Source organism: Mustelus asterias, chromosome 1, assembly GCF_964213995.1.
Source record: "Mustelus asterias chromosome 1, sMusAst1.hap1.1, whole genome shotgun sequence".
NCBI classification, from domain to species: domain Eukaryota; kingdom Metazoa; phylum Chordata; class Chondrichthyes; order Carcharhiniformes; family Triakidae; genus Mustelus; species Mustelus asterias.
The window spans coordinates 159670396-159686452 of record NC_135801.1 but is presented as its reverse complement, the minus strand read 5'-3'; the positions used below and the strand labels follow the sequence as shown (position 1 = coordinate 159686452).

At 44.3% G+C, this 16057-nt stretch overlaps 1 protein-coding gene across 1 annotated transcript; it reads right to left on the bottom strand.

The window, feature by feature from the left end:
- Positions 1 to 4246: 4246 nt before the first annotated feature.
- hint2 (histidine triad nucleotide binding protein 2) lies at positions 4247 to 15521 on the bottom strand. Its single transcript, XM_078221966.1, has 5 exons — positions 15326 to 15521; positions 14014 to 14169; positions 12269 to 12373; positions 5742 to 5814; positions 4247 to 4538 (listed from the first exon to the last, which is right to left on the bottom strand). Exons 1-5 carry the CDS (start codon positions 15425 to 15427, stop codon positions 4447 to 4449), a joined length of 528 nt encoding a protein of 175 aa, XP_078078092.1. The 5' UTR covers positions 15428 to 15521; the 3' UTR covers positions 4247 to 4446.
- Positions 15522 to 16057: the final 536 nt, after the last annotated feature.

Sequence of the window (16057 nt, the reverse complement as noted above, 5' to 3'; positions counted from 1 at the left end):
CTCATATGGCTGATAGATTTATTTGGCAGTCACAAGTAAGGCTTACATTAATATTGCAATGAAGTTACTGTGAAATTCCCCTAGTCGCCACACTCCAGCACCTATTTGGGTCAATGCACCGAACCAGCACGTCTTTCAGACTGTGGGACGAAACTGGAGGAAACCCATGCAGACACGGGGAGAACGTGTGACCTAAGCCGGGAATTGAGTTCGGGTCCCTGGCACTGTGAAGCAACAGTGCTAACTACTGTGCTACCCCTCCATTAGATGAGGAAAAAAGGAAGATGTCCCAGTGGAGCATAAATGTCTGTCGGCATGAACAGGTTGAGCCCATTGGCCTGTGTGGGTCCTATATAATGCTATGTATATTATGAGACAAACTCATAAAAATCATCAAATTTGGTATAAATCAATTACTATTTTTTTCAAAACACAAACTGGCGTAGATTGTCAGATGATTATAATCTATTAGCAGGTCAGAATTCTTTACAGACATATACTAGTGCATCTGAGAATGCTTTACGAGAATATTTTAACCCTTCCCCTCTTTATCTGGATACGATCACGGCTCCACCTAGGCAGTGGAGGTGCAATGCCACATTATCTTCTCAGTGGCCAAGGAGCTTTCAACAATTGGATAGGGAGAGGAGAAAATTCAGGATATTAAAATATTTATATATCTCAGTCTGTTAGGTTAATGTTTGTCTTCTATGCAAATGGATTGGACTATAACTATTAATTTTTAATGTCTTTGTGAGCAATTATGTGTCAGTAATCTATGTACTTATGCTGCATGTTATCTTTTAATACGTTAGTGTATACTTTGGTTATTAGTTTACAAGTATATTTATTTTACCAGTGTTGTTTATATCTACTTATAGAATATTGATCAGTGAATTTGTGTATTTCTGTCAGTTGTAAATGTGACCGTGTGCAGTTTAATTAGTTAACAGTGTACTTGTGTGTATCTCTATTGCTTTGGAATGTATTTGTGTGGTATCTCTCTCTGGCTTTTGGATACATTGGCCTGAGCCAGTCCATCATGGCAAAATATGGTAGATGAGGCTAGAACCATGAAAAATTGCATTTCCTATGTTAATAATTGGGGGGGAGGGAGGGGGTGGGATGGGGGTTGGTTGTGATTGGGACTGGAATCAGGCCAGGCTTTGCACATGTATAGTTTACAGAGGCAACTGGCCATTTAACTCGCTAGCTGCCTGCACTTAAGTTGGATTTTGATAGGCCAGGAGTGTGAAACCAAGAGCGTGTAGATAAAAACATATTTCAGAGCTGGTCTGAACTTGATGGATTCATTTGGGTAGCAAGGGGACCCCTTTGGAGAAGTAGGACATCCCTTTAGTTATGGTCTGGGGAAAAGTTTGGGAGATGTAAGGCACTTTGGGATTGTTAAAAGTAAACATGATTGTGTGTAAAAAGTGCATGAACTTATTGAAACTGTCAAATAATTTTCAAAGGATAACAGGTGAGGAGAGGCTAAGAGCAAAGGGAGGTTTGGACAGGCTCCTGCTTGGGAATAGTTTAGGTGCTATTTGATTCTTGTCTTGCTGTCTCATTCCTCAAGAGGTTCCATAAATCCCACCTTTTGATCAGCCATTCCAATTGTTTCTTCTTTGTCTCACTTCTATTTTCCTTCTGCCTCTGTGAAGCATCTTGGGACAGTGTTTCTTATTTAAGGGCATTGTTGAATAAGAAACGATGTGCTGGAAAATCTTTGTGATTCTGCTGTGTGCAAAGTGCAAGTGTAGTGAAGTAGGCATCTCCCTTCCACATTTCATGACCTCCAATCATGACCTTACTGGAGCAACTACTGTTGCATTCAGTCACCTCGTTTGAATAATGGTGCAGGTGCCTTCTCCCATGTCGGTGCATCACAGGAAACTGCAGTGGGAGGTGCATGAAGAACATGAAGTACGACCACCGCCAGCTTTAAGACATTTTTAGGCTTATAATGAGACCAATTCTCCTATTGGTACTGGCATTCTTTAGGGGTGGCCAGACATGGGATGAGGCCTAGGTCCACAGGTAGTGACCCTGTAATGAGCCGGATATCAGAGCCTTCTAATAGAGTGGAATGAATTTTTTGCCCATTCCAGGCTCCATAGCAATTCCTATCTGCCACTGTTTCGTGTGGAGACCCAGTGCTTCTCTATCCTGTCAAAATTTCCACTGCCACTAGGTCTCCTGCATGTCTTAACCCTCCCGCAATGAGCAAAAATCCTGAGGTAATTTGGAGCCAATTTGTTCACTAATCTTGTCTCAGATCTGCAATATTTCACATAAATAATCTAAGGTTTAACTCTTTTATTGCACTCTCAAGGAGACATTGCTCCTAATGCATCCATTGTTTTTTTTTGCTTTTTATTATATCAGGCAACTTATACACTCTATGCATAGTCAACCTTTCTAATGCATCCTGCCCATAAATCTTTAACCCATCCATTATCTCTACCATCTCTGCTTCTACCAATATGTTTTCAGCATCATTTTCCTTAATAAACAATGATACAAAATACTCAGTAAGTATTCTAGTCCTGCATTTCTAAGCACACTTTGTCCCTAATAGGCCCCATCCTGCCTCTTATTACTCACTATTTACATGCTGGTATAAGATCTTTGGTTTACCTATTGTGATAATTGCTACTCTTTTCTCCTATTTGCCAGTCTTTATTTCCACTCTCCGTTTACTGCAAGTGACCTGGTTCTCTCCTGAAGCATCCCCCTGAAATGCATCAGACATCCCCTTTTTTTGTTTGATCATATTCTCCATCTCCCTCATCAGCAAGAGGGACCTGACTTCGGCTCCCCTGCCTTTCTGTCTTGTTGGAATGTACCTAGCCTGTAGCTGAAACATCTCCTTCTTAAAGATCATCCATTGCTCCATCACAATTTTTCCTGTCAATCTTTGGTTCCATTTTAACCTGGCGAGTAGTTAAGCACATTTAAAGTGGGAAATAGGATGAAATAATATAAGGTTCCTTCTAATCAGGGTCTACAGTTTCAGTTGGATTACCATCTCAGTATATACACACTGTTCAATAATGATTTATGATATTCTAAGTATCTTAATATCTGAATCACTTGTTTATCTGCATCAATGTTTACACTTCCTCAACATGTCATAGAAATCCATTTTCCCCTTTTGTTTTATCTTGATAATGGAGGGGAAATTCCCTTTCCACTTCTTTTGTATCTGCTGCTAGTCATTTATTCATTTAGAAGAACCCAGCTAGTATAAAAAAAAACTTACTCTAGCTCTAAAGATGATCCCAAACCGGTTAAACCATTTCCATATTTCCGCATGCTTTGTATTTGGTTGAGCAACCGTGAAGTTTCTTGCTATAAGTCAAAGGACATTCTATTTTTATAAAGATAATATTACACCCTATCATTGTAATATATAACTGATCTCTCTCAGCACTGATCACTTACAAAAAAAGTGACATGATTCTCATAAAGTAGGCTAACACTCCAGCGCAGGATAAAATGGCCTCCAGCCACTTAATTTCTTTTGGAGTGCACCGCCGTTTAATTATTTTTGTGCCGCTGAACAATCACAATAACTTAGAGGTAGGGTGGCCACTGCTGGAGTCCAAGAATATTGGACAATCAAAGAAGCAGCACTGTTGCACAGGGGAAAAGACGTCACCATGCATGGAGACAACCCTGCGAAAAATCTCAGTGAAAAGGCGGAGGGGGTGGGGGAGTGTGTACCCCTTGCTGGCACCACCAGTGCCAATTGAACGCCCCTCCCCACATCCACCCACTCCCTTCACCTTCTGGTGGTTGACGCCAAAGTCCACCATTCTAGCTCCAGTGAGATCTCAGACTGACCTGAATGTCCTAATCCATTGCTGAACGCCACCTCCTCGCTTTGATGCAGCACAAGTAGTGGCCACTACTCCTGCTGGCACTGCCGGTGTGCAGGGCTGCCAGCCGCAGGACTTCCTCTTGGAGACAGACAGAAGTCCCACCTCATACTAATTAAAGAGCCATCACCTGAAAACACAGGACAAGCCGGCTGAGCACGCCCCTCCCCACCCCAACTCCTCCCACCATACATACAGTTATGCTTGGGTGCAGAATGACAGACCTCAGTATAAAATTCCAGTCCATACTAACTGACCCATACTAGGGAATTACAATTTTACTTTTCTAATTTTATATTCCAGAATTCTAGGATACATCTTCTGCAGTTGTAGAAAAATAATTTACTTCCAAGCAAGTGTTTCAAAGTAAATGCTTTAATAGAATGAAACAAACATAGTGGCCGGAATTTTAGCACCCCTCCTACCACGGGAATTGGAGCGATGGAAGGGCAGACCATAGAAAGGTCCGTTGACCTCGGGTGGGATTTTGTGGTTTTAGGACAAGTGATGCCGTAAAATCCCGCCCAGTGACTGAAAAACTGGTTTGTGCCACATCCTTCTAACCAGGTGGCCAGTTCATCTGGCGTCCTCCAATCACGTGGATGTGTAGGTGGGATACAGACTGCGCTCCAAGCTTCCCATCGTTAATCACTAAGAAACAACAAAAAAAAAGAGTTTGCTTTTAGAAAACTCACAAACAATGGGCAGACTTTAATTGAGCCCACCGGAACGGGTACGTTAGCAAGGGTGATCGGAGAATCCGTCAGGGGCACCTGCATCGGATTCCTGGTGTTGTGAAAACTGTCCCCCAATTAAAGAAGGGCCTGACATGGGAATCGATATCAATTAGGCTCAATAGTGAGCCACTTGATGCACATTACCCCTGAACCCAGAATTCAGTGAAAGCTCAAGTCACTCCCATGCCTCCTGAAAGCTGCCCATATAAAACCTGATGTGGAGATGCCGGCGTTGGACTGGGGTAAACACAGTAAGAGTTTTAACAACACCAGGTTAAAGTCCAACAGGTTTATTTGGTAGCAAATGCCATTAGCTTTCGGAGCCCTGCTCCTTCGTCAGATGGAGTGGATATCTGCTCCCAAACAAGGCACACAGAGACACAAAATCAATTTACATAATACTGTATTGGTGAGTTGTGTGGAGGTGGGCAGGGCAGTGTGGTTGCCTCAGGAGGGCCATTGCCACTGGGGTCTCTCTGTGATCCAAAGGATTGTTTAACAGGAGGCCCCCAATCTGGAAGCCAGGCCTCCAGGATGCACCCAGTAGTTTTCCCACGCAACGCCATAGTGCTGGTTAAGTCCCACCCTTTGTAATTATATATTTTGTTGTGAGGAAAGAGAGATAAAGCGATCTACTGGATGTTCTAGAGATTTAGACATGTGTGCTGAATAGGCGGGGGGACATTTGCCAGCACCTTTTGCTGTCTGTGTATATTTTAAGAGGCACCACTAACTATCTGTATAAAGTTTGGGAATGCTGGACAAGCATTAGTGAAAACACAGCAATTTCACTTAAATTCGAGAAGTTATGAATATTACACATCTTACAGTTTTAACAAAATCACCAAAACGCAGTCTCCTCTTTGCCAGCAGCCATTCTCTCTATGTGCAGATGAAAAATACTCTCCCCATTAAATAATGCCTGACTACCCATTTTCTGGGCAGTATAACCTACCAGGAGGGTACACAATAGGTACAACGGTGTACCTGTCACTATTCCTGAGCTGGGGCCAGAATGGAAGTCAATAAAACCTTTAAATTTATCACATCAGATATTGAAAAACACTATATCCCCCATTCCTCGAACAGAGACATATCAATTTATTAACAGACTCACCCAATCTGTACCCATCTGCGAGCCCTTCTTTCTTTGCAATATTTTTAGCGACTATCAGTAAATGTCCCAGCAGCTGTTTAAAACAAGGAGAACAAACTTCACATCACAGATCAAACATCTCCCCTTGGTTGAGCTCACACATGCAGGCTTTAATAGTATTCAATACAACATGGCCACTGCGTGTGCTTTCAGATATGACCAAACCCACACAGACATTTTACACTGCTTTTTTCAATTTTTGAACAACTCAAGTTTATGTAGCATCTTTAAAGTATTAAAACATCCCAAGATCATAGAGTTTACAGCACGGGAAGAAACCCTTCAGCACATCGTGCCCATGCCAGCCATCAATCACTTGTCTATTTGAATCCCATTTTCCAGCACTTGGCCTGTAGCCTTGTAGGCTATGGCATTTCAAGTGCTCGTCAAAATACTTCTTAAATATTGTGAGGGTTCCTGCCTCTATCACTCTTTCAGGCAGTGAGTTCCAGATCCCCACCACCCTCTGAGTGAAAAGGTTTATCCTCAAAACTCCTATAAACCTCCAGGCCTTAACTTGAATCTATGCCCCTGATTATTGACCCTCTGCCAAGGGGAAATGCTCCTTCCTAGCCATCCTATCTATGCCCCTCATAATTTTATACACCTCAATCAGATCCCCCCGCAACCTTCTCTGATTAAATTGATACTTCCATCTTATAATCAGCCTCTCGCCAATTTCCAGCTGGAGGCTGATTACATCAAAAAGCATGGCTTGGGAGCCTCACAATTGGCTGGATGCCGATTGGAGTCCCGCTACAGGCCCCCTTCTGATATCTCCCGGCCCACTGAGCTACTTGAGTAGAGCAGTGGGCTGGGAGAATTGCCCCGATGATCTCCCTTTGACAAAACCATGCTGGCTTTCCTTGATTAACCATGCCTCCCCAACTGGAGATTAATTCTGTCCCTCAGAATATTTTCCAATAGATTTTCCAATAGGCGGCATGGTGTACAGTGATTAGCACTGCTGCCTCACAGGGACCCGGGTTCAATTCCCAGCTTGGGTCACTGTCTGTGTGGAGTTTACATGTTCTCCCCGTGTCTGCGTGGATTTCCTCCGGGTGCTCCAGTTTCCTCCCACACTCCAAAGATGTGCGGGTTAAATTGATTGGCCATGCTAAATTGACCCTAGTGTCAAGGGGATGAGCAGGGTAAATGTGTGGGGTTACGGGAATAGGGCCTGGGTGGGATTGTGTTCAGTACATACTCGATGGGCCAAATGGCCTCCTTTTGCACTGTAGGAATTCTATGATTCCCCACCACTGAAGTTATCACTGGCCTGTAATTTCCTGGCTTCTCCCTACTTTCCTTTTTGAATAATGGTACCCCACTTCAACTGTCTTCTAGTCCTCTGGCACCTCTCCTGTGAGATCCTTTAACCTGGTGTTGTTAAACTTCTTACTGTGTTTACCTCTCCTGTGGCCAGAGAAGATATGGTAAGAAGTCGCACAACACCAGGTTAAAGTCCAACAGGTTTATTTGGTATCACGAGCTTTCGGAGCGCTGCTCCTTCATCAGGTGAGTGGAGAGTTGAGAAGATATGAAAATTGTCAAAGCCGCTGCAAATTTTGCCTCCCATGGCAGCCTGGGATATATCTCATCTGAGCCTGGGGATTTATCCACTAAGTTGTTTAAGTAAATCTCAATGCTCTCCCAGATTTCTATACCTACATCATCCTTCTCCATAGTGAACACAGATGCAAAGTAATTTAAAACCTCATATATGTCTTCCAACTCCATACACAAAATACCACATTAGTCCCTAATGGGCACTACTCTTTCCCTGATCATCCTACTGCCCTTAATTTACTTACAATACACCTTTGGATTTTCCTTTACTCGCCAGTGTTTTTTCATGATCCCTCTTGGCTCTCCTAATTTCTTTTTTTTAAGTAACCCTCTGCACTTTCAATACTCCTTTCGGGCTTCCGCTGTTTTCAGCCCCGGGTATCTGCCATAAGCCTCCCTTTTTTCCCCCTTATCCAACCCTGGATATCCCCTGACATGCAGGGTTCTCTGGATGTTTTGCTCCCACCCTCCACTTCCACAGGAACATGTTGAATGAATCCTACTGCTCTGATGTAGATTTTCCTACAAGTAGCTGCTCAGAGTTAACTTTGCCCAAATCCTGCCTTATTCTACTAAAATTGGTCCTCCCCCAATTCAGAAACTTTGGGGGCGATTCTCCCAAAAGTGCTGAATTGGAGAGAAAACTGGTCTAGATCACGACTATTTTTTCAGTTCAACCTCAGACCCGAATCTCCCCACTCTGTGCAATGCAGAGGTTACAATCGTGAATCTCATTAAAAACCCAGGGGGCAGGGCCAATTCACGCCAGAGTCTGACAGTTAGAGCCATAGAGGTTTACAGCATGGAAACAGGCCCTTCGGCCCAACTTGTCCGTGCAGCCCTTTTGTTTTAAATCCCTAAGCTAAGCCCAATTGTCCGCATTTGGCCCATATCCCTCTATACCCATCTTACACATGCAACTGTCTAAATGCTTACCCATGATGTGGAGATGCCGGCGTTGGACTGGGGTAAACACAGTAAGGAGTCTAACAACACCAGGTTAAAGTCCAACAGGTTTATTTGGTAGCAAACGCCACTAGCTTTCGGAGCGCTGCTCCTTCGTCAGGTGAGTGGGAGTTCTGTTCACAAACAGGGCATATAAAGACACAAACTCAATTTACAGAATAATGAATAATGATTGGAATGTGAGTCTTTACAGCTAATCAAACCTTAAAGGTACAGACAATGCGAGTGGAGAGAGCATTAGCACAGGTTGAAGAGATGTGTATTGTCTCCAGACAGCACAGCCAGTGAGACTTTGCAAGTCCAGGCAAGTTGTGGGAGTTACAGATAATGTGACATGAACCCAAGATCCTGGTTGAGGCCGTCCTCATGTGTGCGGAACCTGGCTATCAGTCTCTGCTCAGCGACTCTGCGCTGTCGTGTGTTGTGAAGGCCGCCTTGAAGAACGCTTACCCGAATATCAGAGGCCGAATGCCCGAGACCGCTGAAGTGCTCCCCAACAGGAAGAGAACAGTCTTGCCTGGTGATTGTCGAGCGGTGTTCATTCATCCGTTGACGTTGAATGAACACCAGACAACGGATGAATGAACACCGCTCGACAATCACCAGGCAAGACTGTTCTCTTCCTGTTGGGGAGCACTTCAGTGGTCACGGGCATTCGGCCTCTGATATTCGGGTAAGCATTCTTCAAGGCGGCCTTCACAACACACGACAGCGCAGAGTCGCTGAGCAGAGACTGATAGCCAGGTTCCGCACACATGAGGACGGCCTCAACCGGGATCCTGGGTTCATGTCACACTATCTGTAACTCCCACAACTTGCCTGGACTTGCAAAGTCTCACTGGCTGTGCTGTCTGGAGACAATACACATCTCTTTAACCTATGCTAATGCTCTCTCTACTCACATTGTCTGTACCTTTAAGACTTGATTAGCTGTAAAGACTCACATTCCAATCATTATTCATTATTCTGTAAATTGAGTTTGTGTCTTTATATGCCCTGTTTGTGAACAGAACTCCCACTCACCTGACGAAGGAGCAGTGCTCCGAAAGCTAGTGGCGTTTGCTACCAAATAAACCTGTTGGACTTTAACCTGGTGTTGTTAGACTCCTTACTGTAAATGCTTACCCACCACAGATGGCTCACTGGCCTGTAGTTCCCAGGCTTTTCCCCGCAGCCCTTTTTAAACAAAGGCACAACATTTGCCACTCTCCAATCTTCAGGCACCTCACCCGTGACTATCGATGATTCAAATATCTCTGCTAGGGGACCTGCAATTTCCTCCTTAGCCTCCCACAATGTTCTGGGATACACTTCATCAGGTCACGGGGATTTATCTACCTTGATGCGCTTTAAGACTTCCAGCACCTCTTTCTCTGTAATATGCACATTCCTCAAGACATCACTATTTATTTCCCCAAGTTCCTTCACATCCATGTTTTTCTCAACAGTAAATACTAATGAGAAATATTCATTTAGGATCTCACCCATCCCTTGTGGATCTGCACATAGATGACCTTGTTGATCCTTAAGAGATCCTACTCTTTCCCTTGTTACTCTTTTGCTCTTTATGTTTTTGTAGAAGCTCTTTGGATTCTCCTTTGCCTTATTTGCCAAAACAATCTCGTGTCCCCTTTTTGCCCTCCTGATTTCTCTCTTGACTCTACTCCTACACCCCCTATATTCTTCAAGGGATCCACTTGATCCCAGCTGCCTATGCATGTCATGTACCTCTTCTTCTTGACCAAGGCCTCAATATCCCGAGTCAATCTACACTATTCCAATATCATCCATATGTTTATCCAATAACCATTTGAATGCTCTTAATGTTGACGAGTCCACTACTGCTGCAGGCAGGCATTCCAGGCCCTTACTACTCTCTGAGTAAAGAACCTACCTCTAACGTCTGTCTAACATCTGGCGGGGTCTCCCACTAGTTCCCCACAAGTGGATAAGGAGCGTCTTCAAGGAAGGCGAGACAGAGAGGGGGAGAGGTTTAATTTGGGAATTCCACGGCTTACACCCTGGGCATCTGAAAGTTTGGCTGCTGATGGTGAAGTGATGAAAATTCAAGGTTCGGGAGGCCAGAATTGGAGGACTGCAGTGATTTTGGATGATTATAGAGCTGCAGAAGTTACAGAGAAATGGAGAGGGCAAGCTGATGCAAGGATTTGAGGACATGAATGCAAAGTCTAAGACTGAGGTGTTGCACAGCCTAAACCAACATTAGTCAGTGAGCACAGGGGTGATGAATGACAAGGATCTGGTGGAAATCAGGATACAATTTGAAAAGATTTTATGTTCAAATTTTCTAAAAGGCAGTTTACACCTGGAAAGAAGCAAATAATTCTCCTACTGTGTTTAATTAAACTGTTCCTTCTTATAAAATACAACTGCAACCATTCCGTGGCTTTTTAATGACATTCTGAGCAACACTTTCCATTTTCTCCCTTCCTGAAGTGAAGGATTCATGCTGCGGTAGATCCTGATAGGCATCAGAACCCCTCCAAGTACCTTGTCTAAAAGACATTCAGTTAGAGTTTCAAGCACAGAAAGAGGCCCTTCAGACCATCGTGTCTGTGCCGGCCATCAAACACCCAGCTATTCTAATCCCATTTTCCAGCTCTTGGTCCATAGCCTTGTATGCTATGGGGTTTCAAGTGGTCATCTAAATGCTTCTTAAATGTTGTGAGGTTTCCTGCCTCTACCACCCTTTCAGGCAGTGAGTTCCAGATTCCCACCATCCTCTGGGTGGAACATTTTTCCTCAAATCCCCTCTAAATCTCTTGCCCTTTACCTTAAATCTACATCCCTTGGTTATTGACCCCTCTGCTAAGGGGAAAAGTTTCTTTCCATCTAGCCTATCAATGTCCCTCATAATTTTGTGCATCTCAATGAGATCCCCCCCGTAGCCAACCTGTCCTGGTCCCCCCATGCCGACATTATAGTTAAGAAAGCCCACCAACGCCTCTACTTTCTCAGAAGACTAAGGAAATTTGACATGTCAGCTACGATTCTCACCAACTTTTACAGATGCAACATAGAAAGCATTCTTTCTGGTTGTATCACAGCTTGGTATGGCTCCTGCTCTGCCCAAGACCGCAAGAAACTACAAAAGGTTGTGAATATAGCCCAATCCATCTCGCAAATCAGCTTCCCATCCATTGACTCTGTCTACGCTTCCCGCTGCCTTGGCAAAGCAGCCAGCATAATTAAGGACCCCACGCACCCCGGACATTCTCCCTTCCACCTTCTTCCGTCAGGAAAAAGATACAAAAGTCTGAGGTCACGTACCAACCCACTCAAGAACAGCTTCTTCCTTTCAGACTTTTGAATGGACTCACCTTGCATTAAGTTGATCTTTCTCTACACCCTAGCTATGACTATAATACTACATTCTGCACTCTCTCGTTTCCTTCTCTATGAACAGTATGTTTTGCGCGCAAGAAACGATACTTTTCACCGTATGTTAATACATGTGACAATAATAAATCAAATCTCTGCTCTAAGGAAAACAACCCCTAACCAGCCTTTCTTCATAGTTGAGTTCTTCACATGTAATCCAGATAGAATGTCAGCTGGGATACTGCATGTTATTCAACTGCAGAGGACACATCACAGACCAGCTCAATTCTAACCTCCTCTAATGCCTCTTAATGTTCATATTCTAACAGTCATCACTGGGATTTTTCTAATGTGTATACATTTTGCTGGATAATTTCAGAAGCAGAAACCCTGGCCAGTTATTTCCCTTCCAGTCATAGGATGCTCTGGCCAACTGTACCTAACTCCACTGCAGCCCTGGTTGAGATCAGCGAGTGTAACACAGACTGGGATCAGCGAGTGTAACACAGACTGGGATCAAACTGTTCCTGTCTGAATGGTCCCAATAATATTGACACATCATCAAAGAATAAGAGTATTACATTCTATTTATAGTAACCATCCTTTCCTACCTCTTTGTCATCATCTGACACAACACTGATCCGTGGTATAGCGATCTTGGGTATCACAAGGAAATGAACTGGACCCTGAGGATTTACATCTCTGAAAGAAAGGCACTGTACAGAAGAAAATGAGTAAGCAAAGAACCATAAAGGCGACATTAAAAAGTCACGCAAATCGGTAATTTAGAATCATGTTCCTCTCCCAACCTTTCGGGGCTAAGAAAAAAAAGTAAGCCTCAATTCCCCCTCCTGTGTCTATGATGTTCTGCCCTCATTGGCCATTTCAGATTTCCTGCATGAAGTACATTTACATTGTTCAATGAACATGCAGTGCAGTGAAATCATTTATAGCAACGGAATAAAGAGCACAGTACACACTCTAATTACTCTAGGTAGAAGTACAACACTGCAAATGCTGGAAATCTGAAATAAAAGCAGAGAATGTTGGAAATACTCAGCAGGTCGGGCAGCATTTGTGGAGAGAGAAACAGGGCTAATGTTTCAGGGCAATAACCTGATCATTAGATTAAAGATCGCTGACTTGAAACGTTGGGCTGAAATTTCCTGGCCCCATAGTGACGAGTTTGGAGGTGGAGTGCAGGAATGTTGAGGGAAACTTCAATGGAATGTATCCCCAATGATGTCCTACCTCCAGATGACTTTTCCAGAAGCAGGATGCCATTGGGAATCGGCAATTCGCTTCACAGAGGCAGATAATGAAGACAGTTGAGGCCCCAATTAAGACAGTAGCATTGCAACTATCTGACATCGCATAGAATCCTCGCAGTGTCAGGAGCCTGACAATGGATCAGAGTTAACTTGGTACTGGGGAAGTCCAAGCTGTGACTCAATTATAAAGATTCATTTTTATTTGCCAATGGTAATTCACCAAGGATCTATCCCAAGGTGGCAGACATGTCCTTGCAACAACTTCATGGAGACTGATTTCTCTGCTAATGCCTGCCTCAGTGGCAGCTGCCTTCCTCCATGGCACCACCTCTGCTACTGCTGATGGACAGATATCACCCACACTGTGAAGGTGTCTGACAGTCCTCCCCACAGGCCATGTTGATTGGATTTCCTGATGCTGGAACCCAGCATTGGACAAAGCTCCCAGGCATAGTTTCCTGATGGACGCCTCCAGGAAGATTATATCTGACTCGCTCTTCCAGGTTCTGACAGAGTTAATCTTATCAGGGTAGGCACACTAACACCAAAATTCAGCCCATTAACTCTGTTTTTCTCTCTTCACAGATGCTGCCAAGCCTGCTGAGCATTTCCAGTATTTTCCACGAATTTAATTCACAAATTTGTCTCATAACAATGTCTCAATTAGCACAGTGGTTAGCACTGCTGTCTCACAGCACCAGGGACCCGGGTTCGATTCCCAGCTTGGGTCACTGTCTGTGTGGAGTTTGCATGTTCTTCCCGTACCTGCGTGGGTTTGCTCCGGTTTCCTCCCACACTCTGAAAGACGTGCTGGTTAGATGCATTGACCCAAACAGGCACCGGACTGTGGCGACTAGGGGAGTTTCACAGTAACTTCATTGCAGTATTAATGTAAGCCTTACTTGTGACTAATAAATAAACTTTAACAATTCTAAAGTAATTAACTAGCATATCCTGAAAACAAGATTTTATGTGGATGGAAGTTCTTTCTTCTCTATATTAAAGATCTGTAATTCATGGAAATGAGAATGCACCAGGAGGCCTTCATTACCACAATGAAGAAGCATTCAGTACAGTAAATATACCTGATCATCTTCGTATATAATGTCAGCTGGAAGCGACTTATCAATAATTTTTGAGAATAATGTAGGTGGTTGGTTTCCGTATTTCTTTGATGCATCATCAGCCAAAGTTGCTTTAAGAACGTTACTGCCATTGACTTTAGATAAACAGTAACCAATCTAAATATTGAAAAAGAAAATGCTAGCATTTAATATGCAAACACATTATTGCAGTCACTCATACTGTAACTTGTGCCTGCAGCTTCATCACAACATTGCGATTAACCTGAAAATACAGAGGGGTTTAACATGTGTAACTTAGGTGCAGCCCAGGTGTGTCCTGTCCACAAAAAGCAAGACAAATCCAACCTGGCCAATTATCATCCTATCCATCTACTCTTGTTCGTCAGTAAAATGATGAAAGGTGTCACTGACAGTGTTATCAAACGACACTTAGTCAGCAATAACCTGCTCACTGGTGCTTAGTTCAAGTTCCACCAGATCACTCAGCTCCTGACAGGGCAGAATGGTAGCACAGTGGTTAGCACTGCTGCCTCACAGCGCCAGGAACCTGGGTTTGATTCCCGGCTTGGGTCACTGTCTGTATGGAGTTTGCATGTTCTCCCTGTGTCTGCATGGGGTTTCCTCCGGGGTGCTCCGGTTTCCTCCCAGTCTGAAAGATGTGCTGGTTCGGTGCATTGACCTGAACAGGCACCGGAGTGTGACGACTGGGGGAATTTCACAGTAACTTCATTGCAGTGTTAATGTAAGCCTTACTTGTGGCTAATAAAATAACTTGTTACAGGCTTGGTTGAAACTTGGACAAAAGGGGTGTGCCTCAGCTGTAAAATTCTTATTCTGGTTTTCAAATCCCTCTATGGTTCTGCCTTTCCCTATCTCCAATCGCCCCTAGCCCTACAACTTTCCAAGATAGCTTTACTTCTCCAGTTTTTGAGATACTCTGTCAGAGAGTGAGGTGCAGACTTGATGGGCCGAATTGCCTCTTCTGCACTGTAGGGATTCTATGAGAAATGAAGGTTTGGTTTCCTCTTGGGCACACACAAGGCTGATTGGGATGATATCTTTGAGCAGGAAAGCAACATCTACAGGGAGGAGGTTAGGCTGTCAATGAGCTGCCTTCACTAACTCTTGCCTTGCCCAGTAAAAGCTCAGGAACTGTAGCTGCAGCTTTGGAATTCTGAGACACAGGAAATGTAGCAAAGTCAAAACCCCGCAGTCGGATTGGCTGCCGCGGTCTGATGGGCAGCTCGATGCGGCTGGTGATTGGCCCTTCCCCCATTGTGGGTGCTGGGCCTCGGCCCTGGAGCTGCTTTACCTGCCCACAGCGCTCTCTGCTCTCCAGTAGCGCCGGCCTCATCCACAGCAGCCCCGCCGCAGCGAAGCGCCTGGCCAGCAGCGGTGCCCACACTCCGGACATGCTGCCCGAGAGAGGCTGCAGACTCCCTGTCCTCCCCTCTCTCTGTCTCCACCCCCAAACTCCTCTAACTGACCGCACCGGTACAACCCACAAAGCTGCTGCTGGTTGGTTAACTATAATCATGTGGTTTGTAACCGTGAGGGTGCATTGTGTAATTTATGGCCATGGCGGGTGAGACAGTTAAGTTATTTAAAGGGTGTGCTACATTATACAATGTGGGTGCAATTGAAGACACATTTATATTTGTAATAAAACAAATTATTTGAAAAAACAGCTCAGGCAATTAACTGCTTTAACTTTCCAGTATTTTGCCTTTAATGACTTTAACTGTCCGGGTCATACAATCATCATAGAATCGTTCAGGCACAGCAGGAGACCATTCAGCTAGTCGTGCCCATGCTAGCCCCTTGCAAGAGCTGGCCCCTCTCATCCGCATGTTGTCTGTAGCCCTGTATGAAGTATAAATATCGAATGAAAACTGCTTTGGGCTGTGATGCCCTCCACGATTTTTGCACAGCACTGGCGTACTGAGCACAACATGGTTCAGGGAGGTTCCACCCAGGGTCACCAACTCTTATGGATCAGAATGAGGGACACTTTGTGGGAGAGTTGCTGGTGACCTGAGGACAG

Coding starts and splice junctions, on each gene's coding strand:
- hint2 (XM_078221966.1), bottom strand. CDS start 15,427: ATGTCCGGAGTGTGGGCACCGCTGCTGGCCAGGCGCTTCGCTGCGGCG. Junction 14,170..15,325: donor GCAGAGAGCGCTGTGGGCAG/GTAAAGCAGCTC, acceptor TTCAATATTTAG/ATTGGTTACTGTTTATCTAA. Junction 4,539..5,741: donor CGCAGATGGGTACAGATTGG/GTGAGTCTGTTA, acceptor GTTGTTTCTTAG/TGATTAACGATGGGAAGCTT.